The following is a 19,574-nucleotide window of genomic DNA, read 5'->3' on the forward strand; positions in this document are numbered from 1 at the left end:
TTTTCTTAACTATACTGTACTGAAAAATTAAATTTAAACTGAGTATCACATATATGCCCAAATATAGGCAAAGGTTTGCCCCTAAACAACAGATGGAGCTGTCTCATGTGTAAATTTTTTCAAAGCTCTCATACTACAGGGATCTGTATCAATTACTTTATTCTGAACAACAAATAAATGTTTGGGTAAGATACACAGCCTGAGAAACCTCAATCAATGTCACTTCTAAATGCTTAGAGAGGTCTAGTGGAGGAATAAGTAAGACAGAGGTAATGATGTACTCTGGAAAAACGGACTTAGATGAGTCAAAGAGCAGCTCGAGTGATGAAGGACGGATGTTAACCACAAAGTTGAAGGGTGGACATAACCCTCATGAAGTAGGAGAAAGCATTTTTCTAATTTATTATACTTTATATGATATACAATTATATGTATGGATAATTAAACCAAATAAACTGATATTAGAAATAAAACATTTGGCTATTTCATCCACACTTCCCTGAAACTTCATATATTCAAGTTGGCTAAAAAATTACATTTTGAATCCTCTTATGGGCAAAAAGAGAGGACTATTTGTATTGAAACATACATATTACATGTGGTTATAATATCCTTCTTAAAAGAAACTGAGTTATTTGTGCCTAACACACATCTTGAACTGCTACTGTGTTCCTTTCTTCATTTCTCTGTAGGATCGGTTCAAAACAATCACTGTACTAGTTTTTTCCAGTAAAGAGTTCTTCCAAAACCAATTTTTATAGAGTAAATTTTAAGAAACTGTTTAACACATATGCAGCTGTTACTTTCAAATTATGTTAATTACTTGCAACAGTTACTTTCGACTGTCATATGTAGGTGTTAAAAATAGTTTCAGTTAAATTCTAAGTTATGCAAATTATTCTGTAAAAATTAAGATTGCATTTCTGGAGAAATGCCATCTGGCAGGAATTGATAAGAAAAGAGCTTTGAGAATGAAAATGAACAATTACTTTGAAATGTCCCTCTCTACTTACATGGTCAACGAACAAGATATAGACATATGAATTAATAATGAAACCCAGAAGTATTATGTCCACAGGTATAAAAAGTACACGAAGAAAGCTTTAAATATTGGAACCATGGTACTAAGACATCAAGGAACTATGATAGTCTCAGCAGTGCTTTGCAGAACCTTCTGTAATGATGGACATGTTCTCTATCTCTGATCCAAGATGGCAGACCGTGAAGCCACGTGTGGTGAATGGGCACTTGTAATTGGGCTAGTGTGACCAAGAAAGTGAATTTTGTTTTTGCTTAGTTAATTTAAATGTGGCTTGTGGGTACTAATTTGGACAGTGCAGCTATGGGACATGTATGGTTCACAGTACGTGCTTACTGAATATGGAAGCGTTATTGGAAACTGTGAGCCTAAGAATTTTACCTTAAGACAGTTCTAAGTCAAAGGTTTTATGCACCTTCATCCTAATCCTTACGATCAACTAGAAGAACATTGTACTTTACACGGCCTAATTTAGAAACACGGTGGTGTTTTCTAATTGTGGCAGACAACAGCATCAATGATGACAGACACACAGGACACGAAAAGTCACAGACACAACACAATAATAAATCAAGTGCCTATACTCATGAATTAACTATTCAGAGTATGTATAGAAATAAGTGTTTGTGGCTTTTGAGAAGGCAGAGGAAAGATGGTTGCTGGATGGATTGGTTGCTCTGCTATTTTGGAAAGCTTCTCAAAGTAAGGGGATTTTAACAACAGTGTTTTAAACATGGAAAAACGTGAAATACATACAACAGACAGACAGTATAACGAATTCCCAGGTACCTATCGCCCAACTTTCTGGTTGTTAACTCATGATCAGACTTCTTTTATCCACAGCCCCACCCACGTATCAGTTCATATATAGGAATATTTAAACAATCTCTCCCCCCAAAAAAGAGAACAAAAGTGCTTGATTAATTTATCAGAGGGAAACGGTATTCCAGAAAAAAGAACTGGTGTGTTGGGATTATAAAATTAGAGAATGTCAGTGTGAATGAGGCATAAGGAGAGAGTGGAAGAAAAAGGGACCAGGGGAGGGGGCACAGACAGGAGAAACCCTTAGAGCACAGGTGAGCAGCTTTATTTTAGTTTAAAGCAACAGGGAGCTAGTAGAGTTTTTAGAGGAGAAAGAGTTAAATAAAGGAAATAAAGTTTACTTTGTGACATCACAGAAGCCTGACTTCAGAAGTACTGAGGGTAAAACTACACAGGAGGCTACTGTAGTGCTCCAGTGGTTTACTCATTGTTCAAACAAAACAAACAAACATCTTTCCCACCTATTTCACCAGGAAAAAAATTCAAGGTGAATATTTAACTATGGTTTACTTTTCTCAATTTCTCAAAAATTCCCAAAGAATTTTTCTTTGGGACTTACACACAGTACAATTTAGTTGTACAATAATCTAATTAATCCTTTTGGTCTCGCTTGTGAAACTGCTAAGAATATCAGTAACACAAAACTAACATTACATTGCAAAATTTGTTTAAATTATTTTAAATTACCACTAACATAATTTTAAAATGAGAAACTAACATGTCAAATGTAAAATCCCCCTCTAAGTTAAAATGACTGAAGGTTTCTTCAATAAATACTTAAGGATACTTAGTCTCTGTGGAAAGGAGAGAGGTGAGAGAATAGTGGGGGGAGAGTTGAGGTGAGAGGGAGGTTAGAGACATGAGGAAATAATTTTAAAAAGACTTCCAAAAAAGGCAAAAAAAGGCAAAAGACAATTTTTAAAATTATAAAACCCCTGCTTACTTTTTTGGTTTTCTGGAAGTAGAGTTCAGGAAAAGCATGAAACCAGTATGCCAACTGTGATATGTAGAAAAACTTCATTTGAAATCTGTACCAACACAAGAAAGTAAAAAATACTTTTAAAGCATACCATTTTTAAAGAATAAAGTACAAACAAACACTGGAAATCAGGATGTACTAAGTAGCTACCTTTGTGTTATCACTTCAGGTCCCCTCACGATACTCCACGTACCGTACTCTCCAACAGCCACTTCCCCCGGCCCCCCGGCCCCCCAGCATCAGTCAGCTCCTCTGGATTAAACAGCAGAAGCAGAGACATGATCTGCAGAACACTGTGAACATGCAAGCGAGCTGCGAGGAAACAGAGGCCCTTGTCTATTAGTTACTTAATGCTGAAGAGTATGCCTGTCAGCTACTGAAGACATACGGACCATGACTCTAAGGGAATCAAATCACAGATCGGTAAGGTTTCGTCAAAAGGGAAGTGGGAAGGGCAAACAAGATGGATAGAAAAGTGAAGGTGCATAGATTAACCAGCACCTGAAACCAGGATAATCCCAATTTCAAACAATCCCTGGATTTTTTCTTAGGGAAATACGGTAACTCTACCAGGTTGAGACACTGAGAGCCCCCAATAAATGGAGGCAAACCAGGATTCCAGAGGAGAATAAGGCACTGACGGACTCCCCAGGAGACATATCAGATTCAGTCTAGAGTCCAGTCTCCTCCTCACATCACACCCCTCCAGATCTTCTGCTTTCTCTCTGCTCTCCCTCCCCTCTCCTCCAGAGGTCTAAAGCAGAAAACACAAAGCCAATCTGAATAATTCCAGGGGGGTGGGGAGGGGGGGAAGATACAGTCCCACATAAATATGATGTTTATATCTCCAGTTTACAAAAGTGCATTGAATTAACAATTTTTAAAAGTCAGAGTGGCTCAGCAGAGTATGGTAACATTGCAGGGTCATGTTATTCCCTTCATACTTTTTCACCAGTCCTCATATCACAACACATTTATTGACTACTTTCTACCTGATAAGCACCTACAGCCTGGCACAGCAAAGGATATAAAAAGAGACAGTTCTTCTTGCTGTCAAGGTACATATAGCCTTGGTGGGCATGGGCACAATTCAAGACTTACATAAATGAGACAATTACAGGACAGTCAAGACAATGTATAGATAAACATAAAATATTGCACACCAAAATGACAAATTCAGGAAAGCAGAAGCCAATATAGGCTAAAGGAGCAAGGAAAATATGGAATAGATGTTCTAGAGCTGGGCTTGAAGAATGAATAACTTAGCTGGCTGACTTTGCAACCCCTGAGCTTCTTACAGCACTGTACAGAAACCCTGGGGGCCATAAAAATAAAAAAGAAACAGTCCGTACCCTCAAGCTTATAGTGTAAGAGAGTAAGAAATGGAAGGAGTGAAAAGAGACTGGAGCAAAGAAAAGGAGCAAAAGAATGTAGAAGGTAGAGCAGTGACGAGAAGGGTTAGGAAAAAGAAAGGGAAGACAGAGGACTAAATTAGGATTACTGTTAAAAATCAGTTTACTCAAGGTAACAAACATGCTGAAAAGATTATATACATGAAAAAAAGCACACAGGAATTTTTTGTCCTTATGGCAGTGAGACTGCCAAAGACATACCTATTGTATGAATTTCCCTAAGGTCCTAAAGAGAATAACAAGAACAAATCCTGCTTAAAAGTGACATGACGATGGTCCTTAACTAAGAAAAACCTGCTGAAAATGACTTACGTCATCAGGTTATGGGGATAAGCTCTCCACAAGATAGTTGGGTCTGAGATATAGTTTTCCTAAGAGAGAAGATACAAAAATTAGCTTAATGAGCATGGAAACGTCTTAGAAAATAAGACAGTATTTTCATTCCTTGCACATTTACATCTCTCCACCTCAAGTTCCATTGAAGTCCAACCTTTTAGATGTTTTAGTTATTTTCCATTCAGTCGAACTGATTACTTTAGTGAAATGAAAATCAATATGAGTGACTTGAAGTCAAATAAGACATAATTCCTGGCTTTCGAAATTCCTTCAATCCAGTAGAGTAAAAAAGACACGTATGCAAACAAACATAACACAACCAAAAAACAGTGATGGCGCATAACAGAGTTACAACAGCCACTGGAGGGATGAATGTTGTCCTGGGTAACCAAGCAAAGGGCTCAGAAAGAGGTGGCACCTGACAGGAGACAGAAGATCAAGGTGTTGCCAAGTTTTACAGGGTTATGTCCACATAATTACCACGTCTTTTTCTTAGATAACCAGATCTATTTAGTGAGAATTACTGCATATGTATATTAAAAAAAATCCTGAAGCAACTTATCCTTAATATTTTCCCACGGAAGTTTAACACCTTCACGTTTTTTAAAAAATGTGTAAGATAGAACTTTTGTACATCAACAATAAAAATTTTTTTTAATGTATAAGAAAGATTTTAAGCTGAACTTTAATGTATCTGTAAAGTATCATTAAAGCAGCAGTTTACAAAGGAACAAGCACTGGACTGAAAGGCTGAGTTTTAGTCTATCTCCAACCATAAATGTCATACCCTGGAAAATTCACTTTACCTATTTATTCATCTCTAACATAGCAATTAAAAAAAATACTGTGTCCTGACAAACTCAAAAATATGTAAACTCTGGGGTTCATATAAACTTAAAGGACTGATATTACTAATATTAGATACTCTCTTCCCCCTCATTAGTTAGAATGGTACACTTAAAGGTTTAGATAGCCTTAATAAAAAGTTAATCAATATTTTAATTTGCTCAGAAAATACCTGGACTGTTTTTAAAGAACGAAATGACTGGAAACACTACAACTCATGTAACCCAGTGAAAGTATCACTGATAACTTACCCTTTTTGCTAATACAGAGATACCTGCAAATGACTACAAGATATGAAGACAACACTCAGATCGACTAAAAATGAGTAAGGCTTTCTGAAACATTAAACATAGTTGGCAATTTTTGCTGTATAAAAACTAACTAAAAGAGAAGCTTACTGATGAAACTTGATTTATACTAGTTCAAGAGCAGAACTCCTAATCTTAGATAAGAACAACAAGAGACAAGGAATTTTTCTAAGGTTCAGGGTTTGCTTATGAGCATTAAAAATAGGACATCAATTTCTGTTCTGGGTATATAATTAAATACTTTTGAGAGAGAAGAATTTCAGCACAGTACATACTTACAGATATGAGAATGAATGTGCCCCAAACACAAGAAAATAGGTAGAATGCACTCAGCTGACCAGATTCATTAAACTTGCTGTGTTTCGTTTTGGAAAAGTGCATTCGCCTGTTAATTTTCTAAAGATAAAAACAATCGTTAATAATTAAGATTATAAAATATATTTAATATGACTATCATAGTATGGAGAGCTAGTATTTTACAAAGTATAGATTTCTAAGATTGCATACTTACATCCAACACATATTCTTGAATTACGGCATGAATAATTATCGCCACTAGCATGTAGAAGAAAACTGTAGCCAAATCTTTGATACCATAGTAATAAAGGAACGCTGATTCAGTAGCTTGTTCTTCTGAAGGTCAAAAAGGACAGGACACACATACACAAAAATATACATAAGATTATAAAAACAGCACTTAAGTACAACATAGTTATGGAAACAAACAAGAGAAGACTAACCTAATAAATAAGTTTACAGAAACATCATGGTAATTTGCTTTTGGACACCTTCAGTCTTAGGAACAATGAAAACTGAGGAGACTATCTAGAAGTCTAAAGCTTCAGAAATTATTTACAAAGACTTGACACATGTTAGTTACAGCCATTAAAGACCAGAGAACAGGGAAGGGGAGGCCACATTAAGATCCTTGGGGACTGTAAAATTGGTATTACCCCAGGGATAGGGGTTAGATTATACTTAGGTTGTATTAAAGTTATACTTAGCACATTTGCCTGTCTTTTCAAAGAACTTTTGAAACTTTCTGCTTTCTAGCTCTACTTTCAAACTAGACACCACATTTATGATTCTGCTGGAAAAGCTGACTTAACTTTGATTTGATTTAGTTTTGAATTCTAAGCAGGAGAGAGAGGCAACTGCTACAATTGTTTTCAATCTTTAAAATTGCTAAGATTTTTTCAGAACAAGACTTAATCAAATACTTGTGAATTGATAAAAGAGCTTTGTTTTTTTCTGGCATACTCAAATTTCAAAACAACTTTGTGGTTCTGAGTACTGTGATATCTAAGTTACTACATCAAATATTTACAAAATGATATAACTGAACAAAAACCCAACTCCATGTTGTATAATTGATCTTACATTCTAAATAGAGAGACTCCTGGCTCGCGGCAAGTTTACCACCTGAGTATGGTAATATTTTGTTAACTGAATACCCCACTCCTCACCCATGCTCGTTAATTTTTTTCTTTTTTGCGGTACGCGGGCCTCTCACTGTTGTGGCCTCTCCCGTTGCGGAGCACAGGCTCCGGACGCGCAGGCTCAGCGGCCATGGCTCACGGGCCCAGCCGCTCCGCGGCACGTGGGATCTTCCCGGACCGGGGCACGAACTCGTGTCCCTTGAATCGGCAGGCGGACTCTCAACCACTGTGCCACCAGGGAAGCCCCATGCTAGTTAATTATATTACTGTATTCAACTACAATCAACTTCCAATAACAACTTGATTTTCACATAGCATCATTCAGAAAAACTTTTCGAAATAAAACCTGAAAGTGTAGTTTGGATGTTATTACCAGATACTTATTGACATTCTCTCTAATCAAATAACTGATGGGACGGTAGAGCACAACCAAAAAGTGAAAAATAAAATGGGCTTAAGAGGGTTGTTATTACGGGTCCAAAATAGAACCCATACAAGTCAGAAAAACAGAACCTGAACATTGGGCCTTTAGAAACCTTGACTGAACAAAGACACTTCAGACAAATGTAAAATATCTATTCTTAGGATTTTCTTATGAAAAGATCAGAGGGAAGAGAAGGCAAAAAAAAAAAAAGTTCTTCATTGGAATTTTAAGCCCATTTACAAAAATACACAATAAACATTAAACACATAAAAACTGATTTTCATACAATATATATTGCGAAGTCAACCAAAAACATCAGATTTTGCATTACAAAATCATCAAAATAATATTCAGTCTAATCACGAATGAGACCTGTGAAAATAACGAAGAACCTAGTATTCATGGAGATTTCCAAGTCTGTCCCACTGAACTCTTCTACTAACCAGAAAATTCCAAAAGAAAACTACCTACCTGTTGCAGGGAGGGTAACATTGTACTGAAGAGTAACAAAAATTATAGAAGCTTTTGCTGTTATCTAGAAAGAAAAAAAAAGATCAAGTCAATTTGTGACCCTCTCCCAAGTAGCAAATCGGGGGGAAAAACATTCCAAGTTCTGTCCCCACATCTAAGAACCAAGGGCACCCTAGTTCCAGCTGCACCCTGATAGGCACGACTGGGCTTCCCGATCACCAAGGGGTTGATCTTGAAAGAACATAATTCGCCAGTGTAGTCTGAAGTTTAGATGGGATTGTGTAATTCACTCCTAACTTTAAGATTTCAAAAGAGATACTGCAGTTCCAGTAAACAGTGTTTTGACAAATAATGTTTCTCTACTCTAGACCTGTACAATGAACACAAAATTTCCATCAAGAAAAATTTTAAATGTAAATTAATGAAAGAAAAGGAAGCACAGTTACCATGACAAAACGTAGATCAAAGGTAGGATCTGTGGTGTGTGTTAATCTCCCACACACCTGGCATGGTTACATGGTCGATAAATATTTAACTGACCTGACTACTAGTAAAAGCAAAGTGGTCAGAACAGAAAAATGGAACGCTTACTCAATATTTATAGGCACCAGGCACTGTGCTAGACAAGAAAGGATAACAAAGGAATGGTATAATCCTGATGACTAGCAACTCAGTCCAGTCTGGAGGACAGGTAAACAGATTGCTATAATACCACAGAATCAATGCCAATGTGAACTGAGGATAAACAACCAAAGCATTTTTTTTGTTTTTGTTTTCCTCCTGGGGTGAGGAATGAGGCATGCTCTGGAAAGGCTTCGCAGGGGATGTGGTGCAGAAGTCGTCTCCTGTTGGAAAAGAAAAGTTCCCTAGGCTCACGCAGTGGGACCAAGAGGGCAGCACAGGTAGGAGAAACAGAAGCACAAAGGTCAAGGAGCGGTAAACAGGAGGTCAGGCTCGGGCACTCATCAGGAAGGGGTAGAAAGGCCTAGAAAAGTTACCAAGTGCTAGAAAGGACCTAGTTTGCTGAGCTTAGTAGTTTAGATTTTATTTTAGCCCGACCAGACAGTTTTGGGGAGGGGGAAGTTATTCGTGCTTTTCAGAAAGATCGCTGACTGGGGTGCAGTGCTGGCCTGTCAGGCCCCCTCGGGGCCGCGCTCCACCCCACAGTCAGTATCCCCTCCCGGTCATGTTAACGCCGCTCCCCACACCCATCCTCCCTCCACCCGCGCCCCAAAGGACCTTCACCGATTCCCATTCTCTCCAGGATAAGAACAAACTCTGCGGTCTGACCCCTGCTTCTCCAGCCCCTGTCCGGCCGCTTCTGCCCCATCCCTTGCCTCCTGCACCCCTCCCCCCATAGCTCCATGCACCCGCAGTGTTATCTAAAACACTGCTGGAAAACTTCTCCACTTCAGATCTCAGGTCAACTACACCCTTTCAAGGAAGCCTTCCCCGTCTCTTAGGGCAGGTCATTTCCTTTGTTAGATTACCTCAGAGACCTGTGTTCCTTTCTTACAAAACGTATACTTTTGGCGTGATTGTGTTAATCACTGCTGTCTCACCCATTAGACAGTCAGTAGTCTCCATAAGAGCTGGGAGCACGTCTGTTTCTGCTCATCACTATATGCTTAGAGCCCAGCATGGCGTGTGGCACTTATTAGGCCATTGTTCAATATTACTGAACAAATATTAGATAAAATATAAACTGGAGAAGGATGCAAGTCAAGTACGAGTTTTGCAAGAGACCCTGTGAAAAATAATAAGGTTTGAACGAAGGCAGTAGTAGTGGGTAGAGGCGGAACTTTTGAGGCAGAATAAGGCTTGGTTAGCAGGACAGAATCAAAGTATGTACTGATGCTGCAACAACTGGGTGAAAAGCAATACTATTAATAAAAACGTGGAATATACAGGAGGAACCGCAGGTCTGAGGCAAAGAAGAAATTGCACTTTATATAAACTTAGATTTCTACGAGATATGCAGGTGGCAAGACCAACAGGTAGGTAAGACCCACGCCTGGAGCTCTGCAGGGAGGCCCGGGCTTAAGGATTGGGAAGTCTCTGTTTACAGACAGTACGTGGTACATAGTCGAGGCTGTGCAAGTGTATAAATCCTCTACAGAGAGTGTACGGGATTCGATGAGAAGCAGGACACCAGCAGAACCACGGAGAGGGCAGAGAAAAAGGCTGGCGGCAAAATAAGAAGAAATGATCAGAGAGGAGAGGCAGGGAGAGGAGGAAGAGAGCTAGATGCCCCCAAAGCCAAAGGGGAAACATTTCAAAAAGGGGTGGTTACTAAAGTCAAAGTTTCAATAGAGATGTGTCAGGAAAAGAGCGCAACGGACCGGACGACTTAAGAAGTCATCAGTGGTCGCAGCTTGAGTGACTCCAGTGAAGAAGTGAAAGCAAAAGCCACCTCAAAGTGGAGTGCAGAGCACAAGGGGAACAAAGGGGTTCCCAGCGACAGATGCCAGGTCAAGATTTATGTCGTTTCGTGATGGGAGGCACTGAGCTGGTGCGGGGGCAGTCAGCAAAGGCACCAGGGAACAGGGAGAATTTAACATGTAAGGGCATAATGGATGGAAAGATCTGGTAGGGGTGAAATATAAGGATAGAGCTAAAGGTTGATCTTGAGCAGTTTTCCTCTTAGATCAGGCAGGCAGAAGGTAAAAATGATGAGACAGATAAGTTCAAAACAAGGCAAGAAACTGAAGAAATTCCCTGTGGCGGGGGAAAAGCAATGTCATCTGTTAAGCATAGTTGGGGACTCAAACGATGAGTATTTTTATAGTTCCTTTAGGCAAAGGAGCTGGCCAGGGAAAAGTAAAAAGATCCCCGGGTATTACTTTTGTCTGAGGTCAGAAACCTTTGACTTGTAATATTATCTATCAGCAAGAGTGCATGACTTTCTCTGACAACACTGAGCAATCCACAAATGGGAGGCACGGAAAAGGCAGATGGCAGGCTGGACCCACGGGTGGATATGTGCAGGCCAAGTAGGGAGAAAGACCAAGAGGGAAAGGGAGCTGAGGGCCTGGGGAGAGCGTGGACAGTAGTTAAAGTCTACAGGAAGAAAAGCAAAGCAACAAGGGGCTAGTATACTGGAGAAAAGGAAAGGGGACCAGGCCCCACAAAAGCCTGGACTAGGTGGAGAGCTGGCACACGAGCAGTAGACGTGGGGAGATGAACAACATGCAGGTTGCAGCTGAGTTCTGCTGTTCTGGAATTCAGGATCTGGAAATATGGCAGACTTGTGAGATGAAGTCAGGGTATGGCCACCACAGTGAGTTGTTTCACTGGGTAGATACATAAAGATCACTTGCCTAGAAAAGGCAAGTACGGCTTTTCTGTATTACATTTTGGGTCATTCACACGGATACGTGAGAGCAGAACAATGACATGAATTTCCAGGGTAACACTGCTTTCATGTGATTCTTTTTAATAAAGTTGACTGATTACTAAATTTTATGTTTTAATATCTTTGTTTAGATTTCATATATAAACGCACACACACTCCACATCCCTGTTTCTAATTTAGAATATGAGGTCACCACTACCATAGCTAAAAAAAACTTTTTAAGTTTTTTTACAAATGACAAGTGAAATTCTTCAAAGATAAATTTAATATCAAATTCCCCAAGCAACAAAAATTAGATTATCCTTTACTGCTAGGCTTCCAAAGAAAATTAAAATCCGGCTTCCAGCTAGCTTGGCATGTGACAGTAAGCGGAATAAGAAGAGGAAAAATACAAACTACACACCCTAAAAATGTTTATAGAAAAATGTTTTAAAAAGAAGAAAACTTAAACCAGTAATCATGCTCTTAGCCATTTCTAGGGGTCCTAAGCCTCATACCACGGCCAGCACTGCTTTAGTTAAACTAGTATTACAGTTAACCAACAGTAAGACAAATTAGTTTGGAATAAAATATGCTACAGAAATATACAATGTACTCAAAAGTAAATATGAGTTTATGACAATTTTGGACGTTTAAAGCACTGCTCTCCATTTATAAGAAAAATATGAGGCTTATTCAGATACATCTTAAACAGGTTACCACGACTCTAATGAGTTATTTAATTCTGCATTGTATGGAGTATCATGAATATCATAATATTTCTTTAGTGCTCACCAGCTGGGGCTTGGTATCTTTTCTTGTCATACAGAGAGGTTAACTATTTTGTACTTGTCAGAGGGAAGTGTGACTACTACACTGACTGGGTGTCTCAAAGATAAAGGCAATTTCTGAATATCAAATCCCATTTTCTGACCAGCTTATATAAAATTAAGTTCTTAAAAAAAAAGGAGGAAAGGGCTTCCCTGGTGGCGCAGTGGTTGAGAGTCCGCCTGCCAATGCAGGGGACGCGGGTTCGTGCCCCGGTCCGGGAAGATCCCACGTGCCGCGGAGCGGCTGCGCCTATGAGCGACGGGAGAGGCCACAGCGGTGAGAGGCCCGCGTACCGCAAAAAAAAAAAAAAAAAAAAAAAAAAAAAAAAGGAGGAAAGAAAATGTTGGCATTAAGATAAGCCATGCTTAAAAATAAAATAAACCCCCAAGACTGTTCTACATAGTTGAAATTGTAAAGGTCCCCCAAACCTGGCATGGCACAGACGACCTGGACTCCTGAGCCTCTGAAAAGTAAATCCCTCCCAGAAGAAAATATTCCTCATGGAAACCCCTAACTCCTCTTCTATATCCTCACTTTCAGAAAGCTTCCCAAGTATCTTTACATCTTTCAACTGTTAAATTTTCCTAACTCCAATATTCAGTCATTCATTATAGACCATGATGTGCAGTATGTGGACAGAAACTGTACTAAAAGCATGATTTCAAAATTCACAGCAATTTTTGATAACACGAACTTCCCTGGAAATTAAACTCTTCCATATCTCCCAAACAAACTATTGCTTTATCAACCTTATTAGTATATATAATCTCTTTAGATGCTAACTGTTAGAACATTTTCTCACATAAAAATGCTGTCTTTGGGCTTCCCTGGTGGCGCAGTGGTTGAGAGTCCGCCTGCCGATGCAGGGGACACAGGTTCGAGCCCTGGTCTGGGAAGATCCCACATGCCGCGGAGCAACTGGGCCCGTGAGCCACAATTACTGAGACTGCGCGTCTGGAGCCTGTGCTCCGCAACAAGAGACGCCGCCATAGTGAGAGGCCCGTGCACCGCGATGAAGAGTGGCTCCCGCTCACCGCAACTGGAGAAAGCCCTCACACAGAAACGAAGACCCAATGCAGCCAAAAATAAATAAATAAATAAATTAAAAAAAAAATGCTGTCTTCTGTTTTTCGACTTTGATAAATACCTAAGGACTAATGAGCTACCATTTATGGTATGCCTCCTGTAAGCCACACTTTGAACTAGCCATTATAAAACTTAGTTTAATTCTCAGAGTAATCTGATGAGCCCTATTTTACAGAAAAGAAAACAAGTTCTAAGAAGTTATATGACATGCCCTAGGCCACCCAGTTAGCAAGCAGTAGAGCCCTAACTCCCTTTAGCTTCAGCGCCTATATTGATTCTTCATTTTGGCTAGTAATACAGTATGTTATTGCTTTGTCAATTTCACCATAAATCCTCAGACATTTCCTCAATGTCGGAAAGCCTTTCCTTTACACAAAAGGCTGAACAGTTTTGTTGCAAAAACGTTAACTTCTCTATTATTCTAGCACAAATACTGTCATTCTATAACTACGTTAACATTGAGATTCAGCAATTACTTTATTATTTTTTTTAATTAATTATTTTTTTTAAAAAAAATTATTGGCTGTGTTGGGTCTTCGTTGCTGCATGCAGGCTTCTCATTGCAGTGGCTTCTCCTGTGTTGCAGAGCACGGGCTCTAGGCGCGCTGGCTTCAGTAGTTGTGGCACGTGGGCTCAGCTGCTCTGAGACCTGGGGGATCTTCCTGGACCAGGGCTTGAACCCGTGTCTCCTGCACTGGCAGGCAGATTCTTAACCACTGCGTCACCAGGCAAGTCCCACAGCAATTACTTTAAAAGTCAAGTAGCAAAACTAATCCAGTGAATTTTTTTCCCATAGGTAGATAACATGCTTTCAACTCCTAAAACTTTAACATATGGTAAGAAAAATGTAGTACAACCTGTACAAACTTCCTTCTGTCTACTACTTCAACATTCTTTTTTGAACTGACTTTAAAAACTTCTATTTAGATCTTTGTTGTGTCTATTTAAATTGATAAATTTTACAGATGTAAAGGTGAAAATCCACTCACTGTTAAAAAATCATTGACATGTGAGGCAAGGTACAGGTGGTGAACTTCTCTAGAAATGTGGTAAGAGAACATGAAATATTTTACATAAAAGCAACGTTATAACATTTCTAAGTGTCAGCACTTCTGATTTATATTCCATTTCACTCAACGCATTGCAAATACACCTTGCAGGTAATATTACTCCTAAATTATATCTTTAAAAACAGGGATTCTTACCACGTGGAGACGGGTTATGGCAAGCTTTATGGAACTGTTCAGTATATTGTACACACAAAAGTATTACTTCTAACACCAAAGCAGAAAGTATATACAAGTATAAAATTCAGAAAGAGAGTACAAATGTTTAGCATTGCATTTCTAAAATTATATACATTCATGTAGTTCTGTATAAAGCGTGAGATGCCTTCTCACCATATCATCTGATCTCTGCAAACAATGGCTGTGAGAACAGCACAGGTGATGTTATTTTCTTATACAGAACAGAAAAACTGAGGCTTAGCCCTGGGTCATTCAGTAGGTAAGTAGCACAGGCCCAGCCTAAATCGAACGATGTGACATATGTTAGTTCCCTTCTACCCTCCCTTTCAGGATACCCACTACCTCCTTAGCAGTGGACTAGGTGGACGTAAATGACACTATCAAGAATCAAAAAATCTGTATCTAGATCCAGAAAAGTCCATTTGAAGAGAAGCAAAAAATTATTAAAATATTAAGTTACCTAATCATAACATTTTAAAAACCCACATGGGCTCCATTTAAACTATTTATTCAACTTTCGGTCACTGGCAGTCTCATTACACCAGCTTTTCTCAAGAATTCTTAACGTCACTCATTAAGCAAATATTTTGTAAGCATCTCCTAAATTTAGGCTTTGGAAATAGATTAGGAAAAAACCAAAATTTCTGCCCTCACTGAGGTTACATTCCAGGAGCGGGGAGACAATAAATAAATAAAATAGTTAGTGTATTTGGTGGGGCGCAGGAGCTACAGATAAAAATTAAAAAGGGAAAGAAGATAAGGAATGGGCGTGTGTACTGGGGAGGGAGGGAAAGGAAGCCGTAGGATGTTACACGTTCACCTTGCAAAGTTTATACCCACATTCAACAGCTGTTAAGTAAGTCATCACAATACTCGCTACGTGGGATGAGAATTTACACACTCCTGACATTTCCATCCTCTCCTATTTCAAGAAACAAAAAGAAAATTATCCGACGCCTCGGCACTACTGTTCAGAACCCCGATTTCTGTATCAGACCTTGTTTCCTTAAGAAAAGAGCAAGCGCTGGGGCAAAAAGTTCGATCACTGATAACAATACCAGCTTGGGAGACAGGAGTTAAAACAATCGGGTGGGTGCGACTCGGAGCTCCGATCCCGCGGAGATCACTCGCTGCCCCGCGGCCACCGCCCTTCCAGTGGGCAGCGGACGCCGGGTTCCGTCGGTTTCACCCCAGACTCGGTGCCGCCGCGGACCCCGCCCCCGAGCGCTCTCCGGCCCCCGCGGCCTGGCCAGCCGGGAGCGCCGGCCATTGCCCAGCCCGCCCACCGCCCGCAGCCAGCTCGGCGTTCAGGGGCCGCCCCCGCCGACCGCCGGCCCCTCGCCGGCTGCCACGTAACCCTTCGCGGGAACCAGGAACTGCGCGGCGCGGCCGGCGGGAGGGGGCGGCGGCGGGAGGGCGGCGTGCGTGATGGCCGAGGGGGCGACGCGGCGGCCCCGGCCCCTGCGGGCGCACGGCGGCCAGGCTCCCGGGGCTCCACAGCCCCAGCCCGGCAGGGCGCGGGGCAGGCCCGCTCCTCCGGGCCAGGCGGCCGGCACCTCCCCCCGCAACCCCCCGCCGGGGTCCCCCGCGGTCCCGGGCCGAGGGGCTGAGCTGGCAGCCGGGGGCCGGGAAGGGGACGGCGGGCGGGCGATTGGGGCGCGGGCAGGGCTCACCTCGAACATGAGCCCCAGCAAGAAGACCATCGCTACACAGGAGACGATGTCCGCGTGATTCTGCAGGACGAATTCGTGGCTCAGGACCGGGGGGCTCTTGGTGCTCTTCTTGCGAATCGCCATGGTGAAGCCGTCGCCCGTGCCTGCAGGTGCTCCGCCCCGGCTCCGCTCTTCCCAGCTGCTCACCGACTCGCCGCCGCCGCCGCCGCCTCCCCCTGGCTGTTCCTCACAGCCCCGCCGCTGCCGCTCGCTGGGGCTTCACTTCCCATCCCACAGCCAGTACGCAGCCGCCGGGGCCGCCCGGAAAAAAAAAAAAAAAAGGCAAGCCCACACAGGAGGCGAGCATGCGCACTGGGGAGACGGCGCTCTCTCGTGTCGCGGCCGCCCCTGCGAGCCCACAGCGCCGCCTAGGGAGCGGAGGCCGTCCGCCCGGGGCCGGGCGAGTGTAAGAAACCTGAGCGGCGCCTCCCCTGCTCCGCTCCAGGACTGGGGTTGGGAGTCGTTTGAGGCGCGAGCTTCCTGCGGTTACTAAACAGACTGAGTCCGCGCCGCGGTCAGAGGGCGGCCACGTGCTACGGCGTGCACGGGTGCAAGCGTGCTTTCCGCCCTCTGTGCCACCCTGGCCTTGGGTGTCAGTGCCTGCTTCCACATTGATTGTCACTTCTTGAAAGCCACTGCCACCAGCAAAATAACCTAAACGTATGAGTACAGCTTAACTACATAAGGGTAGGGGCATTCGGTTTTAGCAGCTGCCTTAAAAGTTAACTTCAGAGTTATTTTAAACACGCCTGAGGACTTGTTTCCTGTTCTTTGTAGCCTTGAACTAGCTTTCAAAAAGGAACAATTCCTATTTGGTCTCACCTACCCATCCCCCAACGGGCATGCGACTGAAGTAAGTTCATAAGTTTGGGTTTACTGGCTTCATATTTATTATTAACGACACTTCTTGGTTATCTAGGGAGATGATTTTTAAAAGTTTGTGGATTAGACATGTCTTCCTCTTTCATATTTCTGCCCAAACCAAGACTCCCTGTATTCTTTCTCCAGATGAATTGTACCACTGTTTACCCATTTGCCAAATCTAGAAACCAGAGTCATCCTGGACTGATCCCTTTCAGCATCCTTCAATATCCAAACTATTACCAAAGAAACCCAAGGCCATTGAGTCCCCCCTTCCCTTTCCCACTGCTGCACCCTCAGGAGGGGACTCACTGCTCACCTACAATATTACAAGTCTGGTGAATGCCTTAGTGGTTTAAGAACATGGGTTTATAAGTCAGAATTCTGTCACTCATTATCTGTATGATCATGGTTACTTATCTCCATGAGATTCGATTTCTTCATTTATTTATGTATTCATGCATTCAAAAAACTATTTATTGGGCAGCTACCATATGCTAAGCACTGGGGATATAGAAATGAAGGAAAAGTACAATTGAACCTATTCTTATGGGCTTTCATTTTAGTATGGGAAGAGGATCTTTACACAAGATTTAAAAAGTGAAACATGTCTTAAATTGAGATGAGGGTCCTGGAGAAAAATAAAGCAAGGGGAATAGGGAAAGTGTGGGAAATTGCATTTGCCTGAAGACTTGAAGAGGTGAGGGAGCAAACCATATCATCAATAAAAAGGAGATAATTGTAGTACCTGTAGCCTACTTTAGCAATTAAATGAGATGATTCAAGGAAAGTGCTTAGTAGAGAGTTAGGTATAAATGTTAGCTATTATTGTTATTATTTTTTCTTTTTGGCCACACTGCTTGCTGGATCTTAGTTCCCTGACCAGGGATTGAGCCGGTGCCCCCTGCGGTGGAAGCAAGGAGTCCTAACTGCTGGACTACCAGGGAGGTCCCAAATGTTAGCTATTATTATTTTCCTACTTTCTGATCAAACAATTACTAGTTTTACCTACCTCCAAATCATCTTCCAATTTCATATTAGAATGATGCTTCTAACAAAATTTTTCAAATTTTTTTGGTGGTTTCCCTTTTCCTTTATGGGAAGCTAGCATGACTAAATAGTGCTTTATGGTTTGGCTTCTGCCTACCCAGACATGCTCAAACCCTTCCTCTATAGGCCCCAATCTCTTAGTACCAGCACTACTGGCTTCCCACTCTATACACACGATAGTCTGCTCTCTTCCCATGCTCTCCCTGGCTTTGTGCTTGCTGCTGCTTCTGTCTGGGATGTTTTCTCCTCTCCCCTCATCTACACACCCCACGCCTACTGTTCCTTCAAATCTCATTCACAGGTGACTTCACTGAAACCTTTACTGACTTCTCTGGCCATCTCTAATGACTCAACTGCATTTTTAAAAATAGCTTTAATGAGATATAATTTATATCACATAGTTCACCTATTTCAAGAGTACAATTTGATGATTTTTAGTATATTTACAAAATGGGGCAACCACCACCATAATCTAACTTTAGAACATTTTTATTATTCCCCAAAGAAAGACTTAGTTTTTGTTCTTGAAACTCATATACCTGGAATGGAAGACAATAAACAAGTCATTACCAATGTGATGGGTATTTTCAAGACTTGTTTGGTGAAGGGTGACATGGAAATATTCTAGGTCATTTGGAAATTAATTGTTCCACTAAAGTGAGTTTTTAAACTGAAATGGACTCTTTCAAACCTTAAAATTTAGTTATTTTTCACTCTTCTGTGAGAAAATACCCCCACTGGTGTTCTTTTAGTTTCATGAAACCTACCATACTCTGGACAGCTGTAGGACTTGGGCTGACCATTGTATTTGGCAATTCAGAGGATGTGAGTTTGTGGCAGTGTGGGTTATCCAGGAAACAGATGCCAAGACAGAGTCAGAATCGTAAGGGATTTGTCAGCAATAACGTTTGTGAAAAATAAATGGGAGAGGAGTCGGTAGGGGAAGGCTGCAGACCATGAAACCTGTCTGACACCTGTGAAAGGAAGGAGGGAGGACCTGCCAGGAAGACCTCACGCTGAGGTGCAGCCTGAGAACATCTCGGCCAGCCCAGCAGGGCGCTCCAGCACACTGGGCAGAAATGGTGGGTCCTTGTAGTACTGCTCTGCTCAGTCAGGGGCTGGGAGCTCCCGCCATGCACTCTTGCCATCTTCCAGAGAAAGTCACAGCTTTTGCCAGGAGGTCCTCTCCCACCGCTCTCTCTCGGGCTCAGTTACCTACCTGCTCCTTCCTCTGGCCCCTTGAATCACTCCATGGTTACAGCCAGTATCCCTTGTGGTTTTTGAAGAGTCCTTTTGTGAAAATTTCCTCAAATTACCCACTTTGAATGTGCCATTTGCTCCTGCTAGGACCCTAACTTACTATGAAGGTCATTAGTG

The 19,574-nt window shown here is 41.7% G+C and overlaps 1 protein-coding gene across 1 annotated transcript in view; it reads right to left on the reverse strand.

The window, feature by feature from the left end:
- The window catches only part of TRAM1 (translocation associated membrane protein 1), a 29,081-nt gene extending 12,698 nt beyond the window's left edge, over positions 1–16,383 (reverse strand). Inside the window, exons 1-6 of the mRNA XM_019925194.3 lie at positions 16,248–16,383; positions 8,077–8,140; positions 6,254–6,375; positions 6,022–6,138; positions 4,565–4,623; positions 2,805–2,889 (exon numbers count right to left, since the gene is read on the reverse strand). Of these exons, the coding sequence (XP_019780753.2) occupies positions 2,805–2,889; positions 4,565–4,623; positions 6,022–6,138; positions 6,254–6,375; positions 8,077–8,140; positions 16,248–16,370 (570 nt within the window). The 5' untranslated portion in view covers positions 16,371–16,383. The remainder of the gene's footprint in view (positions 1–2,804; positions 2,890–4,564; positions 4,624–6,021; positions 6,139–6,253; positions 6,376–8,076; positions 8,141–16,247) is intronic.
- Positions 16,384–19,574: the final 3,191 nt, after the last annotated feature.

This window comes from Tursiops truncatus, chromosome 17 (genome assembly GCF_011762595.2).
Source record: "Tursiops truncatus isolate mTurTru1 chromosome 17, mTurTru1.mat.Y, whole genome shotgun sequence".
Taxonomy (NCBI): Eukaryota; Metazoa; Chordata; class Mammalia; order Artiodactyla; family Delphinidae; genus Tursiops; species Tursiops truncatus.